The sequence below is a fragment of the Physeter macrocephalus genome, chromosome 5 (genome assembly GCF_002837175.3).
Source record: "Physeter macrocephalus isolate SW-GA chromosome 5, ASM283717v5, whole genome shotgun sequence".
In the NCBI taxonomy this organism is placed as follows: Eukaryota; Metazoa; Chordata; class Mammalia; order Artiodactyla; family Physeteridae; genus Physeter; species Physeter macrocephalus.
The window spans coordinates 45,260,513-45,286,942 of record NC_041218.1 but is presented as its reverse complement, the minus strand read 5'-3'; the positions used below and the strand labels follow the sequence as shown (position 1 = coordinate 45,286,942).

Here is a 26,430-nt window from a genome sequence, read left to right as displayed (position 1 = left end):
CTGACCCGACCTAACTCAACACACTCAGAGGAGGGGACAGTCGTGGAGAGTGAAGGGAACGGGAAGGCCTCTGTCCTCTAGAAGAGTCAAGGCCAGGGCGCCCCCACACACAGGGATGTGCAGAAGGGAGGACTGGGGTTCACCCTGGAGCAGGGGGCACAGGACCGCTCGCCTCCACCAAGTCTCAGCCCCAGCTTCTACCAGCGACTTCGATTCTACCCACCTGGCCTACGAGCTCTGACAGGGCGCATGCGCGGGAGGGAATGCGCCAGGGGCGGTGCCTGCGGAAGAGGCAGCAGGTTGCGGTTCGGCCGCCCAGATAAAGGCTGGAGCCTCAGCCACCGGCAGCGTAGATGCGCCCGGTTACAGAGGTCGGGTCGGCGCGGGTCGTGTGCGCCACCGTAGAGGCTGCCAGTCGCAGACGTCGAGCTAGAGCAGGTTGGTGTCCCGAACGCGAGCGCGGGTCCTGCAGGCCGCGGGGGTGCAGGGTGTGGAGGTCGCGGGAACAGAGTGGCCTGCGGGGAGGGGGGTGTTAGGAGACGCGGAGCCGGGGGCCTGGACTCCTGGACTGAGAAGGGGTTCGGCCCGGGTGGAGGCTGGGGGGCAGGCTCTAGAGGCTGCGGACAAGGGCGGTGAAGCCGAGGCCTAGGCCGCGTCTCCCAGTGCAGCCGCGGGGCGCGGCCCCAGGCGTTTGGCCCCGGGCACTAGGTTCCCCGCGCCTCCAAGGCCTCATCTCCCCACGGTGCTCCTGCCTGGGGAGCCAGACTTGCTCAGCACGACGCGGGCCCGGGCCTCTGGGCGCTGCTCCCCTGTTCGAAACGCACGCAGGGCAGCCCCCGCGTGTCCCTATCCCAGGCGAGTGGGAAGAGAAGGTAAGGGACCTGCCCACCCAGGCTCCCAGTTCTGATGGGGGACAAGGACGACTTTCTTCCTTCACAGCACTTTACAGGGCAGAGTGCGGCTGTCCTAACTACAAACACCTGCTTTTCAGCCTGGGAAATGAACTCTTCAGGAAACAACGACAATTTTGAGGGCAGTAACTCCAGACCTTTCTTTCATGTGCACCCCGTGGCCCAGCAGCTTCACCTGGGTCCCTGGTACCAGAATCCTGTCTATAATCCATTCTCCATTCCTGGGGCAGGTAAGGAATCTGAATCCCCAAAGAGGTTCAGTGGGATTAGGGACCCTCCCTGTAAGCCAGAGCCTGAAGGTTTCTAACACCTGTGTCCATTACCTCCCTTTCCTCACCCTGTGCTCACACCAAAGAGACTGTAGCAGCGCACGGGGTAGTGTTCGTTGTTCAGGTTAATAGGAAACATTCGAATTCTAGCTATATGCCAGTTACTCTGCTAAGTGCTAGAAACAGGTTCTCTCATTGACCTCAGCAGCCCATGAGCTAGGTATTGTTGCTGTCCTTGCTCCCCAAATGAGGGAACTGAGGCTCCCGGTCGGTGACTGGCCCAGGGTCACAGAGTAATCCAACCAAAGTCTCCTCATGTTGTGAGACCAGAGGTGCCTCAGTGCTCCTATTCCCTGTAATTTTTCGACATGGCCTAAAAGTTCTAAAAGCTATCATGGTGAAGTCAGAAAAGTACTCTGGAGGAAGAATGACAAGCAAGACTTGAAAATGTTTGGAAGGTAGACATCTAGCGTTTCATTCAGTACATGGGGGAAGGGGCTTTAGGCAGGCAGGAGGATCCATGGGGTGATTCTCCCATCTCACCTCTCCAAGTAGGAAAGATAATGTTAAACTTGCTCTTCTGGGTATCCTGCTGGAGATAAAGCATGTTGTAAATATTATGCAGCTTTTCCAAGTAGAAAACTAGGTGTGATGAGGAGAGCTTCTGAATTCATCACTGTTGCCAGCTGAATAGTAGTCTCAGTCTGAGCAACAGGGACCTCTGCCAGCGTATGGCCTGTGACCTACAATTCTTCACTGTGTCTCTACCTGCCAGATGTTGGACTAGCACCTCCACATGAGCCAGCTCCTTTAAGAAATCTTACCGTATATAAATAAACTCTTGGCTCTGTTTCTCTGGAGATTCCCTAATTAGTACAGACATTGAAATGCTATTTTGAAATGCTGCAGAGAAAGGAATTGTGTGAGTACAGAGGGTAGGAAGTTCTGAGAGAAAGCAATTCATATTGTATCTTAAACATTCTTTGAATTAATAGGTTGAGATACTATACCTCTGTTTTTTCCACACCATTCAGCTTAACATTTAAATTATTTATCCTTTAGAGTTGTGGTTTAGGGGAATTAAAGTGGATGGTGCTGGGAGCAGGAATAAAATTTGTATTTTTTTAATTGCAACATAATTCAGATTTTAGTAAAAAAAGGAATGTATAGAATTCCAAGAGTGAAGCCACTTCTGGTTGGCTAGATGGGGACTCAAAACATACAATCCATTTTTTAGTCTATTTCCCTCTATTTCTGGGTTTTGACTTTCTCTGTGTTGGCCTCACTGTCAGCCATTATTTCAAAGTGGCAAAGATGGTCACAGCATTTCCAGGCCTGTAATGATTCTATGGCTAGTGATCTAAGAGAAGAGCCCACTCTTCCAATAGTTTCAACAAGAGTTCCAAACCTGACCCTCCATGGACTGCCTTTGAAGTTATCTGTTTCTGTAGTTAGATGAACTTCTTTCTGTGGCTTCTAACCTCTTAAGACAATGTTGAAACCCAAGCTGAGATTTCCTTTTCCTTCAATAAAGGAAAATACCCATATGCATATGGTTATACAAATATACTAGAGGTATATTAGCCGGGTACTAGAGGCACACTGATACATTCCTCAACAGTGAAACTGGGTTCATAAGATTTACTGCACAATATTGGCTAAATTGCTTCATGAACACTGATTTGAATATGACTGTTCCTTCTTTTATATAGTTAGAAGTTTTACCTTAGCTTCATTTGGCAGTTGTACAAATCTGTCTTGCAAAGTCAACTGCCTTTCCCCAAAATATATTTGTTTGAGAGAAATATGTCTGGCATTATTGACACCACTGCAGTGGTTATCCCTAAAGAGTGGAAATGGGGGAAGATGTGTGTATGTGTGTGAATGAATAGGGCTGAATACATAGGCTTAGAAAGGATTTTAAATCCAAAGGACTTTTGTTCCCTCTTGCTCTGTAAGGCCTGATATTATTCTTTTTGCAACCATGACAAGCCTGAGTTATGCCTGGTATGTGCTTGGTCTCTTTTAAAAGGCTACAAAGTAGGGGGTGCTATTCTTAATATGCTGACCAACTGATGGCTTGGGAACCAACCAGTTGGAACAGATGCCTACTCCAGTGCTGTTCTAGTGTGAAGAAGGGTTCTGGAGGCCCCACTGTTCTAGTCATTGCTCCTTCACTGGTTGACTCCTGTGGATGTCCAGGGAGGAACTGGGGGCCTTTACCAACTGACATAGAGAAAACTCAATATTTTAACCATTGGTGTGGCTGTACAGGTGTTCTGGCTGAATGTTATGACTGGCCACAGGAGACAAAATGGCTATGCTTTTCTCTTTCCAGGTTTGAGAAATGGAAGTCTGTATTTTCCATATCCTGTGGTGCTCAATGAGTATCCCAGCTTTCTCATCCCTCAATCCCCGTTGCCCACTACTCTTAACCGAAGACCCATAGTCCCTATGTTTTATAACATGGCACAGTTCAGAGAATATGGTGGCTGTGGGAAAAAAATGAAAATGAAACACACACAGACTGAACCTCAACAGGCTGAAAACATGAGAGAAAAACAAGACATGAACGCAGAAGGCGACAGCCGTGACATAGGAAGGGTGACCAGTATCCCTGCTACTAATATTGACATTGAAACTGACAACATTCATCAAGCAACAGATGGGGCTTTGACTTCTGCTGCCCAGAAGAGGGAGCTACATAGCAAGAGCTCTTCTAATAACACTCTGTATAGAGATGCACCTCAAGGAATCTGTGTATCCGAGAAAGAGCAAAGGAGGCTAGTACAGGGCAAAGGATCCTCTATAATAAAATTCTGGAAATCATTGAAAGAAACTATGGGTTTGTATGATGTGGCTTATGGTAAAGCCATGCCAGAGAACATACTGCAGCACAATGGGATTTCACAGAGTTCCTGTGAAAGTAGAGGTGTGCTCTGTAACCCTCATGAGGGTGGAGACTGCATTGCATATAAAGATGAACACAGAGCTGTCCAGTCAGAGCAGTGTCTTGATGTTGTAAGACATGAGATGTTTAAGTCAGGATCTATCATGGAGATGAACTTGGGTGAAGAAAAGAAGGGATATGCAGCTGTTTCCCAAAACCCACCACCTTCAGCTGACAGAGATGAGATCCAGAATAGCCTGAACTCAAAATTGTACCCGTCTCCTGGAGATATCAACAAGCTTCATCAGGAAAGGCCACTCTGTGCCAGCATGGAAGCAGTTAAAGACCCGAGCCTACATTCAGAATCTCAGAAACTCCTTACTGTAGGGGAAGGTATGCCGGAGAACAGTAGTGGGAACCATGGCTCCCCTGAGGATGTGGGTGGAGAGGAAGAGGTAGAGAGCAATAGCTACCCTGAGGGGGGTGTTCCATCCACTACCTGGTTGGCCCAGTTCAACAAAGTAGGTCAGGCCACCCAGTGCGATATGAGTTGGTGGTATGAGGTACAGTCTGAGAGTTCCCCTGAGTCTTCACCAGGAAATGGTAGAAAGGGAGCAGAGCAGATGTCAGTGGGGAGCAGGAACCAGGATGAAGTTGATGAGGTAGAGAGCAATGGCTGCAAGGGGCACGTTCCCTCCCCTTCCTGGTTGGCCCAGTTTACCAAAGTAGATGAGGGCATCCAGTGCGACATGAGTTGGTATGAAGCACAGGTAGAGAAATCCCCCCAGCAGATGCCCTCCAGAGATGAAGGGACCTCACCAGACTGCAAAACCAAGGGGTCATGGAAAAAGCCAGTCACAAATAGGAAATTAAGTGCAGACAAAGATGAAGTGATCGTGAATGATGAGACTGGGGAGGTGTACAAAGAGAACTTGAAAAGGTGTGCAGAGATTAAAAAGACTGTGAAAGGCAGGAAGGTGAAAGACCTGAGCAGCTTCTCAAATGTTAAGACAGCCTATTTGTTGAAAAAAAGTGCTGCCTTGACCATTGTGCTTCCTGAGGATTCAGAAGACTCTGAGTTGGAAGTTGAAGATGTAATGCATGAGGTAGAATGCCTCCTTGAAGAAGTGAGTCCACAGGGCCCTCTGACATCTTCCAAAGGAAGGTCTTATCGGAAGGCTGGAAGGATAATCAGGATGCCACCTGAGTGCTCTGTCCCTCCCCAACTTATGGTCTGGCCCACCAGAAATAAGTACAGGTTATTACAAGCTGGTGGTGAATATGAGCACGTCGTCCCTGTGGTTTACCAGCTGAAACGACAGGATGGCTGTGAAAGCGCTGGTGTCACCCTCCGAAGAAAACACACAATGCCCAAGCCAGATGGACTGGAGTCCAGGAGAGCCTCTCACAAACCACTGGAATGTAAGTGACTAGTGGGTTCATCCTATCTGGTTGTCTGTGGCAGTTCCATACCAAGTCCTGGATGCAAAGGCAGCTGTGAATCAATAGCATTTCTCTGTTTTGAAAGTATGTTGTCACTTAAGCTGTAGGTGCCCATAGGATTTGCAAAGAGAATCCCAAGTTAGAATTCCTGCATTCTAGGAAACTGCAGTGGGTTATGGTGGGAGGGGCATAAAATGGTGAGATTGAGGGACTGGACTAGCAGCCCTCCCACAGCTGGTTGAAGCTTGAGTTTGGACCATCCTATGACTGGCAGGCCACAGCTGACAGGAGTGGGGAGGGAGGGAGGGCCCAAAGGAGAGTTTTGGGAAATGATTACCTCTGGGGTACAAAGAATGAAGCAAAGCAGGTTAAGTGGAAAATGGGATGTATAAGGGCCACAGCAAAGTTTAAATAAGTTCCAGTCTTAGTCCCAAAACCTTTAGATTCGACATATTTATGCCTACCACTTCCATTTAAAAGTTGGGGTATTGTCACATCTTAACTCTGGACTGTTGTCATGACTTCGACTCATGCTCAGTAATTTGGAAGGGGTTTTTAAAAATACGGTGACTTTACAATATAAGCAGAGTTGTTTGGCTTTAGTATGTTTAGTCCCTGCTTATAAAAGACGGCAAGAGAAACTGTTCTGGACCACTGTGCTTAGAGACCCCTCATGCATAAGAAAGAAGCACTGTGTAAGCTCCATAATGAATGGGACCATTCCAGATGTGTGTGAGCCCTAGATCATGATGTCTAACATTGTAAAATACATAAACTAAAACACCGGCAGCTTTACCTTTAGCCTTCTCAAAGTCTTATCTGCTTCTGAATTCCCATGTCACTTCCCATGAGAGCATGTATGAATCTTTTTCTATTTGGGGTAATAACATTGGTTATAAATTTACTCCCTCTCCCCCTTCTTAATACTGTAGTTTAGTAGTTTTTAGCATTTTCTTCTTTGGCCATGTCTGAAAGAAAGTCTGGGGAATTCCCTGGTGGTCCAGTAGTTGGGACTCCTTGCTTTCACTGTCAAGGGCCCGGGTTCGATCCCTGATGGGGGAACTAAGATCCTGCAAGCTGCACGGTGCAGCTGGAAAAAAAAAAAAGTCTGACTGAGTTGTCCTGTGAAGAAGATAATGGGAACTTCAGTTTACTCCAGGTTACACAGTCAAGATTTTAATTTCCAGGCTGAAGTCTCTCTCCTATAAACTGTCTGTTATTATTTTTGCCAATGATATTTTTTGCTGGCAAGAACTACAGAATGATATAGAACAGTATCATGAAAAACAGGTCAATTTTCTTGAAAAATGTGTTTTTATTTTTTCCTTTTGATTTTTAAGCAATTTGGATTATTTAATGTATGAATCACTTCTTCCCTCAGGTGGAAGGGGTTTTTAAAAATACGGTGACTTTACAATATAAGCAGAGTTGTTTGGCTTTAGTATGTTTAGTCCCTGCTTATAAAAGACGGCAAGAGAAACTGTTCTGGACCACTGTGCTTAGAGACCCCTCATGCATAAGAAAGAAGCACTGTGTAAGCTCCATAATGAATGGGACCATTCCAGATGTGTGTGAGCCCTAGATCATGATGTCTAACATTGTAAAATACATAAACTAAAACACCGGCAGCTTTACCTTTAGCCTTCTCAAAGTCTTATCTGCTTCTGAATTCCCATGTCACTTCCCATGAGAGCATGTATGAATCTTTTTCTATTTGGGGTAATAACATTGGTTATAAATTTACTCCCTCTCCCCCTTCTTAATACTGTAGTTTAGTAGTTTTTAGCATTTTCTTCTTTGGCCATGTCTGAAAGAAAGTCTGGGGAATTCCCTGGTGGTCCAGTAGTTGGGACTCCTTGCTTTCACTGTCAAGGGCCCGGGTTCGATCCCTGATGGGGGAACTAAGATCCTGCAAGCTGCACGGTGCAGCTGGAAAAAAAAAAAAGTCTGACTGAGTTGTCCTGTGAAGAAGATAATGGGAACTTCAGTTTACTCCAGGTTACACAGTCAAGATTTTAATTTCCAGGCTGAAGTCTCTCTTCTATAAATTGTCTGTTATTATTTTTGCCAATGATATTTTTTGCTACCAAGAGCTATAGAATGATATAGAATAGTATCATGAAAAACAGGTCAATTTCTTGAAAGATGTGTTTTTGATTTATTTTTCCTTTTGGTTTTTAAGCAATTTGGATTATTTAATGTATGAATCACTTCTTCCCTCAGGTAACTGTGAGAGATCAAAAACCAAGTTCCCCTACAAAGTAACAGAGATTCGAGGCAGATGCTATAAAGTTTAGGAAATAACCAGCAGCTCTAGAGGTTGGTATCTGTCCTGTGTCCAGTTCGTCTTATGATTTGCTTTTTGGACTTTACTTGTTTGGGGTTTCCTACTTGGTGCCTGGTCTGCCCTTCAAAGCTAACACTGCTATGGGCAATGACAAACGGCAGAGTTCTACCCAGGTAACAGACATACCTCGTAAAGAAGGCCCTACCTGACAAGATTAGAGCCAAAGCCTTTTAATTCTGTGGAATGTTATTTTTAAGCTGGCTTTCACACTTAACTCCCGATCTGTTAATGGTAGTATGTAGTGGGTTAAAATGGGATTTTGTAAGTGATCCTGGCAGTTTCACTCTTAGTGTCCCAACTTAGAGCTGGGTGCTGGAAACTTAGCATCTCCCTTAAGGGGCAGTAGCTTGACAGGCTTCCCTACACAGAGTCTTGGCATTGGGTAACTCTGCCTCACCTCAACCCCTGGTCCTGGAGCAGTGGCTTGATGGCCCCTTAAAGGCCATTTCTGCCCTGCAGTGGTCATAAAGGGAAGACTGATAACTAAGCTCAGGCAAAATGTCAAGACCTTTGGCTTTATCCTAATAATGGAAACTAAAGATATTGGTAATGATTCTCTGTATAACATCTTGAGTCTGTTACACACCAATTTAAGGAAATGTATTCCATTATTATTTCATAGGAAATAAATTGCTGAGTTCCAGCTTCAAGGAAGAGCTAAATATTGCATCATATTGATATCTCTCTTGACTGAACTATTAAAGCATTGTATCAAAAAACAAGAAAATGTGACACTGTAAAGCCTTTGGAAATGTAAGTTGTAAAACAGCAAATAAATTGAATTATAAAAGTGTGTGATTCTTAAGCATTTTCTTCTCCTCTCAAAATGGCCACATCACTCATGACAGCACCAGCTGTCATGAATAGTTTTGTCTTGTAATCTCCAAGGACCTTTAGATAAGGAGAAAAGGATGGTGGATTTGAGGACAAAATGAAAAGATTAAGCATTCCCCACAAAGAGGAACCATCTTGAAGACAGAAAGGATGCCAACTCATTGTTCGTAAATGGAGGCCAGGAACATAGTAGGTCCACTGATGGATATTTCCAGTGGTGGCCTGTAGAATCATATGTTTTATGCTTTCAACTAGTGTAGACTCCTAGGAATAAAGCAAGCTTTAGGAAACAAAAGATCTTCGTACTAAGAACCTAGGAACTAGGTGGTCAATTTGTAGAACCAATCTCCCAATTAATGGTGCAGGTTAGGTCTGTGACTATGGGCTAAAAAGATTTTTATGTGATTGGAGGCTCTCCCACGGTTATTTGAAAGAACAGAGCATGTGTGAGAGGATGGGGGTGCCTCCAAGAAAGGCTTTCTGGGTGATAGTATGGACAGTATTTTGATACATACCAATGTGTCCACTCAATGCTGCTTCTCAGTAACCCTGTGATGAAAATGTCCTATGGAAAAATGTCCTTTAACTCCCTGTATTAACCAAGTATCCTCAAAATGGATTAAGGAGATGGTAAAAAGTGATTAAGCGCTACATTTTTTCAGATGAGAAGCAAAAGATGATAGTGTTTCCATGGCTGGTCTTATGAGACCTATGACTTTACCTAACCCCTACTTAAAGATTTTGTTTAGATACTGCAGGAAAACACCTCTCACTCCTATCCCCACCCAAGGCTGGATTATGTGACACTCCTATGTGCTCTAGTAGCACCTGTGTCTTAACTTTCATAGCCCATTTCATGACATGACAGATGAGACTTGTGACATTCTTACCCTCATCAAAGGGGAGACCATATATTCATTCCTTAGGGCCATGGATTAGTGTAGGTAATACAGTATCCCCATGGAAGAGTATAGATCCTGGGACATCATATATATTCAGGTATTTGTGAATGAATGGCTTAGTGTTAATTAGATTAACAAATTGGGCCTTGTGGGTTGGACCCTAGAAGGTGGGGAAACTGGTAATGCCAGCATATGGAAGAGGAAGCACAAAGACCAAGGAGAGTACCAATGAACATTTTCCTGTTCCGTAATCCTTCCCTTTATCCTAGAGGGGAGATGAAAACCCAAGTATAAATTTGGAAAATGGAGTCTAAAATGAACGATAATTCCTGACCACACCTACCCTCTTCCCTGCCATCTTACCTCTGTGGCAGGTTGAGTTCCTTAGGACCAGACTCTGAGATGGAGATTTGGGTGCAAGAAATTTAATGGGGAGTGCTTTAGGGAATAACATCTCTGAGGGGACAAAGAAAGCATGATTAAGCAGGAGTTTGGGTGTGATGCAGGCACAACAAAGGCCTTGGCCAATCCCACTGAGAGCTCATGAGCTGTAATGACCCTGCAGAATTGTCCCAGTTGGGGCAAGAGGCTACATCTTACACCCCTGCATAGACCAGTCACTGTGATGCAGGATGCCCCTGGAAATGAGGCGTGGCCTTGGATAGGGTGGCTCTCTTCAAGGAAGAACAACGAGTCCCTGGAAAGGGGAGGTCATTTGCAACTGTTAACTGAAGTCAGCTGTTAACCAGCAGTTGGGAGAATAAATACTTTAGTCCTGAAGTCAGGCGTAGGGGATAGGAGGCAAATACACGTGGCACAATACAGCATCCACTACAACTTCCAAATTCATGTTCCAAATGGAAAATGTAACCATACTTTTAATAAATTCCCATTGAACACCACCATGAATGACACATTGTGTTAGAAGGTGAGACTACAACATGAAACAAGACGGTCTCTGCCCTCACGAATTCCTCACGAATTTTCCAGATGTGGGCAGGAACTAATTACCACAAATGTAGTGGCTTAAAAGCAATATCCATCAACTTCCGGTCTCTGGTCTGGCATGTAAAGAGATTAGAAGTCTTCACTCTGTCCTAACAAGTAAAAAGCCGAACAAACTAATCATCAAATCTTCTTAAATCTATCAGAGAATTGAGGTCACAGGGCAAACCGCTGACCCAAAAATTGGAGAGATGGGCAGATAGAGTCAAAACTTACTGGAGCAGAAATCTCTGTGGGAACCACTGCCATACTTTGCTACCTGCCAGGAAAAAAAACTCTGGTTTTAAAATTTTCATGCGAGGGCATCCCTGGTGGCGCAGTGGTTAAGAATCCGCCTGCCAATGCAGGGGACACGGGTTCGAGCCCTGGTCCAGGAAGATCCCACGTGCCGCGGAGCAACTAAGCCCGTGTGCCACAACTACTGAGCCTGAACTCTAGAGCCCGCAAGCCACAACTGAGCCCACATGCCACAACTATTGAAGCCCGCGCACCTAGAGCCCGTGCTCCACAAGAGAAGCCAGGGCACCGCAACAGAGTAGCCCCTGCTCGCTGCAACTAGAGAAAGCCCACACACAAAGACCCAACGCAGCCAAAAATAAAAATAAAACAAATAAATTTATTAAAAAAAGAAAAATATCATGTAATTTGGTTCAGATCACCCAAACAGTCACCCTTAAAAGGCCAAACTATCTTTTAACATAATCTAATCATGGGAGTAAAATCCCTTAAAGTAACAGTTCTATAGGTTTGGGTAGGAAACCTTGGGGCTGTTTTACAATTTCGCCTACCACAACCATGATGGCAGGCTGATAAGATACCTTAGTAAAGGGAGGTCTGGTGGCTTCTTTTGACTTCCTTAATAGTAGAGAGTACTGAGTTTGAGGAAAGAGGTTTTAGGATGAAGGAATTTGATTGACAGCTTTATGGGCTCAGCAGTCTAGGAATCAGAACAGAGGAGGAAGAGTTTGGTTTGAGGTTCTTTTGGGTAAGCTGGGCAGAAAAACCACAGGTCAAGGGAGATAACAGGCTTAACTGATGGACCACAGAATGTAGGCCAGAAATAGAAGACAGAGAAACCTGGAGTGAGGGAGAAGGGACAGGAATTAACTTGCAGGGGCTACAGTGGATGGAGAGATTCCCGTTAAAGCAGAAAGTGGAGAAAGGCTTTAGTAAGAGGTTAAACATTTAGATCAGCGGTTCTTCAAATCTGGTCCCCAAACTGACAGCATCAGCATCATTTGGGAACTTGTTAGAAAGGCAAATTCCACAGTCCATTCCAGAATTAGTACAATAAATCAGAAATTCTGAAACTAGGAGTAGGGCATGGGAATCTGTTTTAACAAGCATTCCAGGTCATTTTGATGCACCATAAGCTCAAGAATCATTGATATTATTCTTCCATATTATAATAGAATATGTTTATCATGAATGGGACTCTAGCAGGAGAAAGAAAATTCCTAGAAGGAGAATTTTCTGCTGCATGCTGAGCTAGAAATGCCAAGGATATGTGTAAGGCACTGCTTGAATTAACTAGACTTAGGGTTTTCAGGAAGAGCAAGTCCTGGGCCATTCCAGCCAACTGTGTTATTGAGATAAACTTTCCAAGGCCAAGACTAGGAGCAGTTACTGAGGAAAATTGGGAAGGAGTCAGCCCGGCCCGCATCAGTTATTCTTTAAAGAGGGGGGAATCCAATCCCTAGGAAAAAAGGCAGGAAGTGGGAACAGTGAGGTCCTGGGACCCTGAGTGATGAAAACAGCAAGAGACCCTAGTGGAGAGGGAAGGACACTTGCTCATGAGCAAAATCTGGCTCCACTTTGGCTCAGCAAGAACAGACACCTTCTCCTAGCTGCAGGCACCATCCCAACCTGCTGAGCTGCCTCAGCTGCAGCAGTCAAAGCCAGAAGTTCTCGTGTAGGCTGCGCTTAGCCAACAGGATGAAGATATATTTTGGGATGTGGGTAACTGACCAGTACAGTAATTCCTATATCCTTATAAGTTTTCTGAATCAGTTATTCTGGGAATAATAATAATCATGGGACAATGGCAATAGTGCTAAGGAAGATAAAGACATGATTGTTCATTGTTCTTATAGGATAGCCTTTCCCCCTAAAAAACTCAACCAAGCATAACAGGGATTTATGAACTCAAGACTTCTGTGTGCAGCAAAGACCAACATACTTTACACTGTTGATTTAAAAAATGAAAAAAACAATGCAGACAAATGTGTGTGGTATGCTAGTATTTGTGTTAAAAAAGAGAAAAAACATTTGCTTGTGATACACAAAACATTTCTGTATGACTTCACAAGAAACTGGTAAAATGGATAACCATTGGGAAAGGGAACTCAGTAGCTGGGGAAGAGAAGAGGAAAGTTTTTCATGATTAAACCTTATATACCTTTTATAATTTTTTTTTTGACCACAACTTGCGGCTTGTAGGATCTCAGTTCCCTGACCAGGGATTGAACCCGGGCCATGGCAGTGAAAGGGCCGAGTCCTAACCACTGGACAGCCAAGGAATTCCCCTTATATAGCTTTTAAATTTGGACCATATAAGTATATTATTATGATTCAAAAATAAATGATTATTTTTTTTAATAAATAAAGTAATGAGCTTTTATCCTCAGCGACAGAGGAAAGTCAAACCTGAAATCTAAGGGCGTTAAGCAGCCCCACCATGGAGGGTAGAAGCTGCGGCAGCAACTGGAAGAGCTTCCTCAGAGATTCCTTTAGTCTGGCCACCCTGCCAGAGGCATTTCTAAGGAATCAGGACCCACAGTGATCAGCAGGGAGAACAATGAGAAAAGCTTTCCAGCCTGAAATCAGCTGCTGTCCAGAGCTAGCACCTGGCAAGATACAACTCACTCTCCTGTGGGGGTCACATCTTTACTGGAAGGTAGGTGAGAATTCACACCTGTGACACTAAATCTCCTCCTCTCTTGGTGTCTCTCTCTCCTATTCCTCTCTGATTCCACATTCCTCTGATCTTTGACCACAGTGTTTGATTTTTGAGAAGAGAATGTTGAACAAGTCAAACTCTTGTCATTCTGAGTCTGAACTCTCATTTGACTTGGAAGACTTATGCTTTTGTTTTTTCTTCTTTTTCTTTTCTTTCTTCTTTTTCTTATGCTTTTCTTTCTTCTTTTTCTTGTGTTTCTCTTTACATTCTGAGGAACTGGAGCTGCTCCCATCTTCATCTGATGTTGAATCCTCCAGTAACTGTTTTAACTGTTGTATCCTAAACACATAAGATTGACCAAAGAAACATACTCAACGTAACTTAAAAATTTTTTTTAGATAAACAAATAAGAACAGTAGTGATGTCACAAATCATCGCCTCATTAAAGACAGTACTTATTTTTATTTTTGCATGTTTTCCCCATCCTTGCCTACATCCACACCTATTTTACATGACTGTAAACAGTGTACAAGCCATTTTGTATTCTCAAGTTCATACTAGGCAATCTACCTCCTCAACAATAATTCAATATCACCAATTTGAAAAAAAAAAAGAAAAAAACCTCGTTTGTTCACCCTATCTTTATTCATGTCTAAGAATAATTTTTAACAATAGCTCAGATCCTTAAAGACGTTGGAGAAGATAAAGTAAACATATGAAAGAGAATCAATCACATAGCAGAACTAGATACCACAATGTGGGTTGCCAACATCAACTATCAGTGACATGAGTGGGCTGGGCGAAGCCCATTGTTTGTATTTTTTTAATAAATTTTAATAACGGTTCTTTTTCAAATTAATTTATTTTTGGCTGCACTGGGTCTTCGTTGCTGCGCACGGGCTTTCTCTAGTTGCAGAGAGAGGGGGCTACTCTTCGTTGCGGTGCACAGGCTTCTCACTGCGGTGGCTTCTCTTGTTGCGGAGCACGGGATCTAGGCGCGCGGGCTTCAGTAGCTGTGATGCACAGACTTAGTTGCTCTGCGGCATGTGGGATCTTCCTGGACCAGGGATCGAAACCATGTCCCCTGCATCTTAACCACTGTGCCACTAGGGAAGTCCCAAAGCCCACTGCTTTAAGTTAACCCAAGTAGAACAGGCTGGCCTGCTCATTCCCCACATACTAGCCTTTTCAGGGATTACTCCTGCTCTCCTAACATTTCACAATTAAAATACCATATTTATTAAACCATTTCTCTAATATTGGAATGGTTGTTTCCAACTTTATATAATTTCGGACTTTAAGAGGATATTGTTATCATCATATTTATATATAAAACTCTATTACTTTTCACTTGTGTTTTTATAAACATTTTCCCATGATATTACACATTCTTCTAAAACACAATTCCTAATGGCTAAATAATTTGTTACAGTAATTTATGTTGATATATTGGACTATTAAGGTGTTTCCTATTTTTCTTTAGCTCCCATTTTTCTAACCATATAAATAATAATGAAAGCTATCCTTATACATACATAAACAGTTGTGTATATATTAATGTTCTCTTATATCCTTAAAGTAAATTAAAGTGGGATTTCTGAGTCAAAATGAGTATGTTTAAAGTTTTTGAGATTTATCACCAAACTATGTTCTATAGTATCTGTAAAAATTGTCATTCCACCTAAAAGTAGAATGATTGATCCAAAATAAGTTATTTCAGATTATTAAAATGAAAACACAACATCTTAAAATGTCTTAAAAACTGGAGAATGGGGCTTCCCTGGTGGTGCAGTGGTTAGGAATCCACCTGCCAACGCAGGAGACACGGGTTCGATCCCTGGTCTGGGAAGATCCCACATGCCGCAGAGCAACTAAGCCCACGCACCACAATTACCGAGCCTGCACTCGAGAGCCCGCGAGCCACAGCTACTGAGGCTGCATGCGTCAACTACTGAAGCCCGTGTGCCTAGAGCCCGTGCTCTGCAACAAAGAGAAGCCACTGCAATAAGAAGCCTGCACACCACAACGAAGAGTAGCCCCCTGCTCACCTAGAGAAAGCCCATGCACAGCAATGAAGACCCAATGCAGCCAAAAAATAAAATTAAAAAACAAAAAAAACACTGGAGAATGTCTGTTGACTCCAGTTTGATATATGTTGATAACCTCAGTACATCCGGACAGCTACATATTTCACTTGACAGAAGCAGTTACTGAATGGAGAATTTACACCCCTGGGAAGTGACTCTGTTAAAATAAGGTGAGGAAATGATAATTTTACTGTCATGTAAAGAGCAAATATAATTTATATATACACTTCTAGCTTATAGTTTAAAGACATATAATCTTCAGGTGAAGCCTGGAAAACTAAAACCCTCATTTTAGTTATGAAACATGATTTTTTAATACAATAAGTTAAAAGGTGATTGAATAGGGCTTCCCTGGTGGCGCAGTGGTTGAGAATCCACCTGCCGATGCAGGGAACACGGGTTCATGCCCCGGTCCGGGAAGATCCCACATGCCGCGGAGTGGCTGGGCCTGTGAGCCATGGCCGCTGAGCCTGCGCGTCCGGAGCCTGTGCTCCGCAACGGGAGAGGCCACAACAGAGGGAGGCCTGCATACCACAAAAAAAAAAAAAAAAAAAAAAAAGTTCAGGAAAGGAGGATAACACTCCTTCAAACCAATGTCTTTCTTTGTGTTCAAAACCCTCTTACCTTTAAAGGAAAGGTGATCCTTACTATTCAAAATGTGGTCCATGCACAAGCAAAATCAACAACACATGGGACATTGGTAGAAATGCACAGTATGAGGCCTATCCCAGAAACACTGACACATACTTGGAGTTCAAAAGACTTATTGGTGATGTGTAGACATATTAAAGTTTGAGAACCACTGTTCTAGATAATACTACAATCACTAAAATCAATGAAAGTATGCATATGTATATATAGATATATGTATATATATATATATATATATATATATATCGTTTGGAATGAGTCCAAGTTTTGTGGTGCCTGAGCTTAAATTATTTGGTGGGGGTGGGGATGGATGGGGCTCTTTAGGAAAAACAAAAATCTTGCCTTGGCAAATTTTACAAAATCATATGTCCATAATCAACACATCAATGGTCTCTGCAGGTCTTTGAAAGACACAAGTGAGGGGCCCTGAAACTTAAGCTTCATTTACTTCTTGGTAAAACTGGATCTGGTCCCAACCCAAACTTTTATTTTCCAAGTCAATGCAAATAACTATAAAATACACTAAGTGAAATGCAACTAACCACCTCATCAAACAGAGCAGTGGTTTTCAAACTTTAAAAAAAAGCCATAGACTTCTGGGTAAAGATGACAAACTAAACACATTTGTCTCCTTTCATTTCCTTCCTGAGATTCTATAAAAATGACAATGAAGAGAATTCTTTTCAAAAGGAATAATCCAGTAAGTATCTCAAGAAGGGCCAAGTAACAACCTCCATAAATCTGTTCCTCCATAGAAGCATTGGAAATAGTTGCAAATTTTTCCAAATCAAGTTATCTGAAACCTTGAAAATTAACCAAAGGCTTGCCACAATCTAAAGAGTATTAATTAAAGAAACCCTACTGAGCCTTGGTAAGAACAGCAGGATTTCTGGCGTTTTAACTGGGCTCACTCCCAACCCCTACTTCCACAACAGTCTTAAAAACAAGCAGCCCTGCAACCATGACAGCTGTGAAAAGCAGCAGTGTCACACCCACTGAAGAGGGAAGACTGGATTTTATTTATTTATTTTTTTTTTTGTGGTACGCGGGCCTCTCACTGTTGTGGCCTCTCCCATTGCGGAGCACAGGCTCTGGACGCACAAGCTCCGTGGACATGGCTCACGGGCCCAGCCGCTCCGCGGCATGTGGGATCTTCCCGGACCGGGGCACGAACCCATGTCCCCTGCATCGGCAGGTGGATTCTCAACCACTGTGCCACCAGGGAAGCCCGGAAGACTAGATTTTGAGCACCTCAAAAAGCCCTGACTTCAGAGCACAGAGCCACGCTGGCAGGGTATTGTTGCTATCTGACTAGTCATGTAGTTTGCTCTACAGAAAAAGCCCTACCCTAGGATATTTGTCAAAAATAGTCACTTGGAATTGTTTAACATCGCAGCTTATTATGGCTGTGATATCACTGGGTAAACAAGAGCCCAGCCAAAAGTTTAAAAGGAAGATCTGGGGAATGAGATGTCCATAGAGGGCTCTCAAAAATTCTGACAAATTCCGGGAAGCTAGATGACTATACACATGTGTAAGGCTGTGTGCATGCATAGTAAAGGCCTGAGAAGGCCTTTTTTTTCACTTCTGACTCACTGTTAAGGCTCTGTGCAAGCAGGCACTAAATGCTAAGGCAGACATGTAAACCAAACCACATGAGTATTTGAGGCCTGTCTTAACACACACATATAACCTCTTGGCAAAGGGTAGAAGGCTTCTTAGATCAATGCATTTAAGGAAATCTCTGTTGTATTATTAGCTGACCTCTAAGCTAACAGAGGAGACTTCAGTGGCCATACACTATAGGGAACACAGACTTACAGAATTAGTCCAGGAAAGTCACTAAAAATACAAAAAGGAATAATAACAAAACCTGGGTAGAAGGGAGAATCTGATTTCCAGACCACCTTATATTATCTAAAATGGGCAGTTTTCACCAAAAAATTGCAAAACACACAAAGCAACAGCAAGTCCAGATACTGGGCTTACTAGACAAAGACTTTAAATCAGCTATTATAAATAAGTTCAAAGAACTAAAGGAAGTTATGTCTAAAGAATTAAAGTATGAAAGTGATGTCATAACAGATGGAGATTATTAATAAAGGGACACAAATTATAAAAATTAATAAAAAAGAAATTCTGGAGTTGAAAAGCACAATAATCAAACTGAAAAATTAACTGGAAGGTCTAAACAGCAGATTTAAGATGGCAGAACAAAGAATAAGCAAACCTGAAGATAGGTAACAACTGAGATTATCCAGTCTGAGGAACAGAAAGAAAAAAGAATGAAGAAAAACTGGCCAGAGTCTCAGAGACCTGTGGGATACCATCAAGATTCACAGCATACGCATAAAGAGAAGCTCAAAAAGAAAGGAGTGCTATAGAGTGTAGAATGTTTGAAAAAATAATGGCCAAAAACTTCCCCAATTTGATGAAAAACATTAATCTACAAATCCACGAAGCTCAATGAACTCCAAGTAGAATGAGTTTAAAGAGATCCATCATAGGCAAACTGTTAAAAAGCCAAAGATAACAAGAAAATTTTAAAAGCAATGAAAGAAAAACAACTCATCACATATAAGCAATCCTCAATGAGATTATCAGATGACTTCTTATCACAAACCATGGAGACCAGAAGGCAGTAGAATAACAAATTCAAAGTGCCGAAAAAAAGACTATTAAGCAAGAATTCTATAGCCAGCAAAATTATCCTTCAGAAATAAAAGGGAACTTAAAGTTCAGATAAACAAAATCTGAAAATTTATTGCTAAAGGACTTGCCCTTACAAAAAGTAACAAAGCTGTAATGATGAAAGGATACTAGGCAGTTACTCAAATCCACATGAAATACACAGCACCAGTAAAGGTAACTTCATACATAATTATAAAAGACAGTATAAATACATTTTTTGTAATTCTTTTATTCTCCTATCTCATTTTAAAACAACTACATAGAGAAATAATTATAAAACAGTGATGATGAGCTTATAATATATAAAAATGTAATTTGTATGACAATATTACCACAAAGGAGGGGGAGAGAATGGAGCTGTATAGGAACAAAGTTTCTGTATTCTATTGAAATTACATTAGCATTAATCTGAATGAAAATCAAAAGGCAGGTATTGGCAGAATGGATAAAAAAATGTTTTCCAAGTACAACAGACAAACTTTAGATTCAAAGACAAAATTAAATTGAAAGTAAGAGGATGAAAAGAGATACAAATAAAGCAGTGTTTACAGGAAATTTATAGCTTTAAATACCAATATTAGAAAAGAACAAAGATCTCAAATAAATAATCTAAAGTTCAGTTTAAAAATCTAACTGAAAGAGAGCTGGAGTGGCTGTACTAATATTAGAGAAAACAGACTCAAAGGCAAAAATTGTTACAAGAAACAAATATTGACATTTTATAATGATATAAGGGTCAATCCATCAAGAGGATATAACACTTATAAACATATATACACCTAACAACAGAGTTCCAAATAGATGCAGCAAAAATGGACAGAACTGAAGGGAAAACTAGACAATGCAACAATAATAATTAGAGACTTCAATATTCCACCATGGATAAAACAACTAGAGAGAATACCAACAATGAAATCGAAGACTTCAACAATACTATAAACCAACTAGACCTCACAGATATCTGTAGAACATCTGACACCCCAAAAGAGCAGAATACACATTCTTTTGAATCCCACATGGAACATTATCCAGAATAGAGCACAGGCTAGGCTATAAAACAAGAATTAATAAATTTAAAAGGATTCAAACTGGGACTTCCCTGGTGGCGCGGTGGTTAAGACTCCGCGCTCCCAATTCAGGGGGCCTGGGTTTGATCCCTGGTCAGGGAACTAGATCCCACATGCATGCCACAACTAAGGAGCCTGCAAGCCGCAACTAAGGAGGACACGTGCCGCAACTAAGGAGCACACATGCCACAACTAAAGGAGCTGGTGAGCCACAACTAAAGAGCCCACCTGCCGCAACTAAAACCCAGCACAACCAAATAAGTAAATAAAATAAATACTTAAAAATAAAATAAAATAAGGATTCAAACCATACAAAGTATGTTTTCCAGCACAAAGAAGACAAATTAGAAAGCAATGATAGTAGGAAACTTCGGGAATCTAAAAACATGTAGAAATTAAACAACACATTTCTAAACAATCCATGGGTCAAAGAAGAAATTTCAAGGAAAATTAGCAAGTATTTTGATTTGAACAAAAATTAAACATAACATATGAGATGCAGATAAAGCAGTGCTTAGAGGGAAATGTAGAGCTTTAAATGCCTACATTAGAAAAGAATGAAGCTCTCAAATCAATAATCTCAGGTTCAATTAAAAAATCCAGAAAACAGGGCTTCCCTGGTGGCACAGTGGTTGAGAATCCACCTGCCAATGCAGGGGACACGGGTTCGTGTCCCAGTCCGGGAAGATCCCACATGCCGCGGAGCGGCTGGGCCCGTGAGTCATGGCCGCTGAGCCTGTGCGTCCGGAGCCTGTGCTCCTCAACGGGAGAGGCCACAACAGTGAGAGGCCCGCGTACCACACACACACAAAAAAAAAAATCCAGAAAACAAAGAGCGACCCAAACCAAAGGCAAGCAGAAGGAGGAAATAATAATAATGAACTACTGGCATTACTGGCATGTGCTATGCCATAGATGAACCTCAAAAATATTATGCTTAAAGAAAGAAGCCGGGGGCTTCATGAGGCAATGAAGATCCCACATGCGGCAATGAAGATCCTGGGTGCTGCAACTAAGACCCGGCGCAGCCAAATAAACAAATAAATATTTTTTAAAAATACTAAATGTTAAATGAAGAGCAGACACCAGAAAACTGAGTTCTAAGCCACCAGAGGGGAGAAGGGAGAATCAGCTCAATTTCTATTTGCAGAACCTCCAAAGAGCTTAGGAATTGAGCTCTGAGCACCAGATACCTCTGAAAGTAAAGGTAAAGGAGGAGCTGAAATAAGGAGGATTGATGAAAAGTCCAAGGGCAACTCTTACTAGCCCTGGTGGAAGGAAGTTTATTGTCTGAAAAAGGTAAAGCATAGATCTCTGGCAAAATGACATCAGATACATGTGAAGGCAAGGTGCCACAGTAAGTATAGAAGATTACATGAACAAATAAAAAGTAAATGGCAAGATTTCCCAGGCTTCTTGCTCCAATCAGATCCCACAACACTAGCAGCTTGGCCTTCACCCTCCATGGAGGAGCCTTCTTATCTAGGAAAATATAACTCACCCCAAGAAGAAAAACCTACAGGTACTGACCTCACAAGTTCCCAATTGACTGGACTAGAAATATCACCCTCCGGTGAAACTCAGCAAGCCCCATTCACACACTTAGAGCTCCTAGTCAACTGTTTATCTCCCAATGATGAGCAATAACTGTGGTTGCCAGTCTCAGAGATGGACCCCCAAATCCCTGACTTCTAAAAAGCATGCCCTCGTGTATTCCCTGCCACCCTGAATAAGGCTAACTGTTGTAACCTAGGTACTGGAAAAAGGATGATGTGTGAATGGAGGCAGAGACTGCAAACTGCTATTTTAATTATGTGTGTGAAGAATCTTTGTACAAACAAATGTCTTTAAAGGCAGCCGTATCCCTTCTTCAAATGCCGTCTTACGCTGGATGAAGGTGCTGCTGCTCTGGTGCGGTGGAGGGTGTGCACACGGAGCTCTACCTGTTCCAGACCCACCCTCTGTGGCCCAGAGCTCCTCTCAGGTTACCTGGATAAAACCTCAACACCTCTGACGAGGATGACTGACTGAGGCAAGACCCAAGGGACCACCCTCCAATGCATCCCTTGTCCCCCATGGCATTTCTACATGCAATAACCTTTCTGTTACAGGAATATCACTGTAGCAAATACTCCGCAGGCAGCTACGGCCCTGTGGAAGACCATTATCCTTACAGCCAGAAGCCCTGGAGTCAAAGCACTGCTCTGCCTCTTACCCCAGAACACTTAATAACATATGCAAGGCGGCTTCCTCATCTATAGCACAGAGTCATGTCCTGACTTTAGCAGGGCTGTGGTAAAAATGAATTAAAAGAAGTGAACTTGTTTGTAAACAGTGGTCTATAACTTGCATGTATTGAGGGTGTTACTTGAAACCCTTCCACACTCACACTGCATGACTTTGACTTCTTTCCCCAGTGGCATCCAAAGTCCTTTGGTTGGTGCGTGGGCCAGAAATTCCCTGGCATGTTCATTGCCTGGGACATCTGGTATACAGTCTTCTGGCTTAGTCTCATCCTCCTGAAAGAGGAAACAGTGTGTAAGCTGTGTGGCAAAAAAGTACCGGAACTCTCTCCCAACTGTTTGAGAACACAGCACTGCCTGGCTTTCTCATGGGCTGGAGATCCCAATGTCATCATAAGTTACCCTCTGAAGAGCTAGAAAGAAAGACAAATCATAACTGACAGAAAAAACAGAAGTAACTATACTAGAAGAGCTGGCTATGCCACAAAAACAAAGTAGCTGTTCTTAGAGAAGAGTTACTAGTATTTACATAGGATTGATCTGTGAGCTCCAAATTGATTCTAGATCACAAAAATTAGATTCTAAGATCACAAAGTTTTCTGCTAACTTAAAAGCTTTGTGGAATGAGGCAGAATATAGAGTTAAACAAGTGAGGCTTTCTGGAATAATAAGAACAATGTGTTAGAGTAAAATAGATTATTAGACCTTGAAGGCCACTGTCATGTTTTATAATCTCATACATGCCGTATTTGTGAGATTTATTTTCATTACCAAATAACTGCACTGTATAATTAAGGTGCTGTTTTTTTACCTTATGATTTTTTCAAGTTTCCACGAATATTAAATTTATAATGGAAGAATGTTTTCTAATGTTTCTAATGTTTTCTAAAAATCTTTTTTTTTAAGTTGAAAGTTACCAAACAGAAAAAGTTACTTTGGCCTTAAGTCCTCTAAATCTCGCTCCTGCGGAAAGACACTGACCTTGTGGCCAGGGTGCTAGAGGAGGGACTCCTGCAACAGGTAGGGCTGGACTGGATGAGCTTCAGGTCTCCTCAGAGTCCAGTGTTCATTGAGCTGATGACATTCAAGAAATCAGCACCGGGAGGGTCAGAGAAGGAACATGGGGCAGGAGAGCTTTGAGGAGATGCAGTCACAAGTGAGACAGAAAGAATGGGAGTGAGCGCTGAGGAACACTCGGGGGCCTGCAGTGGTTTCTTAGGGGACGGACACAAGGCTGATTAAATTTCTGCAAAGGCACAGGCTGTGACAAAGCCCAAAGTGCATGAACTGTCTGCCATCTGCAGGGAAGACACAGAACTATCATAAAAGGAGGTTCAAACCTTATGCAGCTGTTTTTCATAACAAGTAACTGAGTCTGAGCACTGAGTCAAATCTGTCTCAGAGAAAAACCAGAAGTACAAACTTCACACTGACCTTGATAAGTCCAGGAGGAGGTTTTTATAACTAGAAAGGAAGAAAACACCAGTCATCAACCATGTTCATAGGAATGTAACACATCTCAATCAGTAAAAGGCAACTGCAGACCAAAATGAAAAGGCTTTTTTTTTTTTAGAAAAAACTTAAAAGTACATTATAACTAAAACAGTTACTAAAATATGCCCAGCAGTCAGAAGTCCTATATAAATAAACTGATGCTATACCACATCCTGTTCGATGTAGAACTTAAATTCACTGAAATCATAACTTGGTGTCTTGGCACAGCGATTTTATTCTTGGAAGAAGGGAAAGCAAGAGATTGCAGAGAAAATGTGAGGTAAGAGGAGCCTTGACGGCCTCCCTGGTGGCGCAGGGGTTAAGAATCCGCCCGCCAAGGCAGGGGACAAGGGTTCAAGCGCTGGTCCGGGTTCCAGCGCTCGTCCGGGAAGATCCCACATGCTGCGTAGCAACTAAGCCCGTGTGCCAGAACTACTGAGCCCACGTGCCTAGAGCCTGTGCTCCACAACAAGAGAAGCCACCGCAACGAGAAGCCCGCGCACCGCAATGAAGAGTAGCCCCCGCTCACCGCAACTAGAGAAAGTCCACGCACAGCAACGAAGACCCAACGCAGCCAAAAAAAAAAAAGTTATAACAATGTTAACACTGACATTGATTAGGAAAGCTATTATGATGGTGCTATATTGGAAGGATGAAAACAAGAAGGGAAAGTAAAAGAACTAAATCTCTATTTACTGTGACAAGAAGTTAACAGATGTCTAAAATTGTTGAGTCAATAAAAACTGTATAAGCATATAATTTAGAAATGTGCAGTTAAATCCAAGAAGTAAAAACTAAGTCTGCACATGGAAGGCTTGGCTTTGTTAGGAGGGAAGGGGGTGGAGGGTTGTGCAGGTTACTCTGGGGGGTAAATGAGGAGTTGGGCAGCCCACCGCTATTTTTTGTAGCATTTTTAGTACTATTTGAATTTTTAAGCTATATACAAGTATTACTCTGGTATGAATTAAACTTAATTAAAATCAAACCAAACCCTTAACTAGAAAAAGCAAATACGTCCATAGCCTAGCCAGTTTCAAATCTGCGAAACTGGAAAAATCCCACTGGTCTGAGAAATCACACTCCTGAATTCTGCTCTAATTCTGTTGGCTAACCAGGTCAGTGGCTTAACCCCTGAGCCTCCATTTTCTCATCTACAAAACATTATCATCTTTCTCTTGTCTGTGAAAAAGCTCTGTGAGTTACAAAATAAACATATAGTATTAACCACCACCTGGCATCCTACAGTTAAAGATACAGAGGACTGGTGGGGCTAAGCCTTGCCTGAGTCCAGAGTGCCGTGAACGCACCAGGACTGTGGATGCCAGCAATGCAGAACCTGTATCCAAACCACGGCCCAACGAGGTGAAATTCAGCTCAAGAGCCACACTGAAAAGAGCAGGCCAGGCTCCAAGAGCGCACGCACTTTGTATCAAAGCTCCCAGAAGGTTAATGAGGGCCTTTCCTTACACGACTGTCTCAGCAATCATGAGAAGGTAGGTAATGAGAAGTGGCTGAAACAGAAATAATTCAGATAACTCAGTGAACACCAAACTTGGTAAAGTCAGACTTCTAAAGCTGATTACAGAACGACAGAAACACAGAAAAGAACCGCAAGGGTCATTAATCCAACCTTTCACCTGATGTTTAAATCTGCTTTACAACCAACCCTTCTCTCAGGGGTTATCTGGACTCTCTCCAACCCCAGGTAGCTGGGGGAGTACAGTGCCTCCTAGGTCAGGCCACGCTGACCAGCAAGAATCTATGACTCTGGTCCTAATTCTTCTTGTTGAGCTGGAACTGTCCTCTTTGTAGCTGCCACCCTTAACCCTGGTAAAAAAAATCCTGGGGACGAGAGAGAAGTCCACGCTCTCTTCTACCTGACAGCTCCTCCCGAAGAGTCAGGGACCAGGCCCTCACCCCACGTTTATTCTTCCCTTCCTCACCGCGCACTCATGTTACAGGACTAGGCTTTTTCTTCCCTAGTTAACAGCACTAGATTAAAAGAACGGGGATTTTACCCAGTTCAGCGCGAGCCCCTTAAACTGAGAAACGGGAAAGGACCCAAGGGCACAGCCGCACTTCTCCTGTATTCAAATCCTGACCGACACAGACGTCGTCACGCGAGGAATAAAACCGTCGTTTCCGGCGAGGAAGCGCCCGCCCGCCGCCGCCTCGCGTGCTCGGGACGAACCTGGGGATGGAGCCTCCCCCCTCTTCCTCCAGCGGCTGAGAGTCCACCGTCCCGCAGCCCTGGATCAAAACCCGCATCCGGCTCGCAGGGGTCTGACGGGCCCACCTGCCCACTCGCAGGTCTCCAACCCCGGGCGGGCCCCGCCGCGCGACCCCGGGCCCCGACCCCATTCCTCGCATTAGTTGGGGGCGGGCGTGACGGACTCACAAGGACTCCAGGTGCTTGAGCTGCTGCAGCTGCTGCGCGTCGTGCCGCCGCCGCCTCTGCTCCCGGCGTCGCTGCAGCTCCTGCTCCGGAGGCTCCCGCGGCCGCCGCGCGCCCCCGGTTCCCGAGTCAGCGCGCCCGAGTCGGGACAACATTGCGGCCCCGCGCCAAGCCGCGAAGACCGCACTTCCTCCGCGCCGCGCCCGCCCGGCCCCGCAGCGCCGCCGCTCCGCGGCCCGCCGGGCCGGACCCAACGTCCCGGCTGAGGCCGCCAGTGCCCCGCCGCCTGACAGGCGGGCTCG

The 26,430-nt window shown here is 43.4% G+C and overlaps 1 protein-coding gene across 5 annotated transcripts; it reads right to left on the bottom strand.

Moving 5' to 3' along the window:
* Positions 1-212: 212 nt before the first annotated feature.
* On the bottom strand, positions 213-26,430 carry LOC102985267 (uncharacterized). 5 transcript variants are annotated; one of them, XM_028489909.2, is made up of 4 exons: positions 26,132-26,430; positions 23,674-23,703; positions 22,386-22,515; positions 213-515 (listed from the first exon to the last, which is right to left on the bottom strand). In XM_028489909.2, the coding sequence occupies exons 1-4, from the start codon at positions 26,281-26,283 to the stop codon at positions 216-218; spliced, it is 612 nt and encodes a 203-aa protein (XP_028345710.1). In that variant the 5' UTR covers positions 26,284-26,430; the 3' UTR covers positions 213-215. The 5 variants fall into 5 exon arrangements, with proteins under 5 accessions (XP_028345710.1, XP_028345711.1, XP_028345712.1 ...); XM_028489911.2 differs by lacking the exon at positions 213-515 and adding an exon at positions 1,586-1,772; XM_028489912.2 differs by lacking the exon at positions 213-515 and adding an exon at positions 1,586-1,769.

Excerpts from the sequence above, each read along its gene's own strand:
- LOC102985267 (XM_028489909.2), bottom strand. The coding sequence starts at position 26,283 with ATGTTGTCCCGACTCGGGCGCGCTGACTCGGGAACCGGGGGCGCGCGG. Across the intron at positions 23,704-26,131 it reads CTCAAGCACCTGGAGTCCTT|TTATAAAAACCTCCTCCTGG; the intron begins GTGAGTCCGTCA and ends CTTCCTTTCTAG. Across the intron at positions 516-22,385 it reads AGAAGTCAAAGTCATGCAGT|GCCACTCTGTTCCCGCGACC; the intron begins GTGAGTGTGGAA and ends CCCTCCCCGCAG.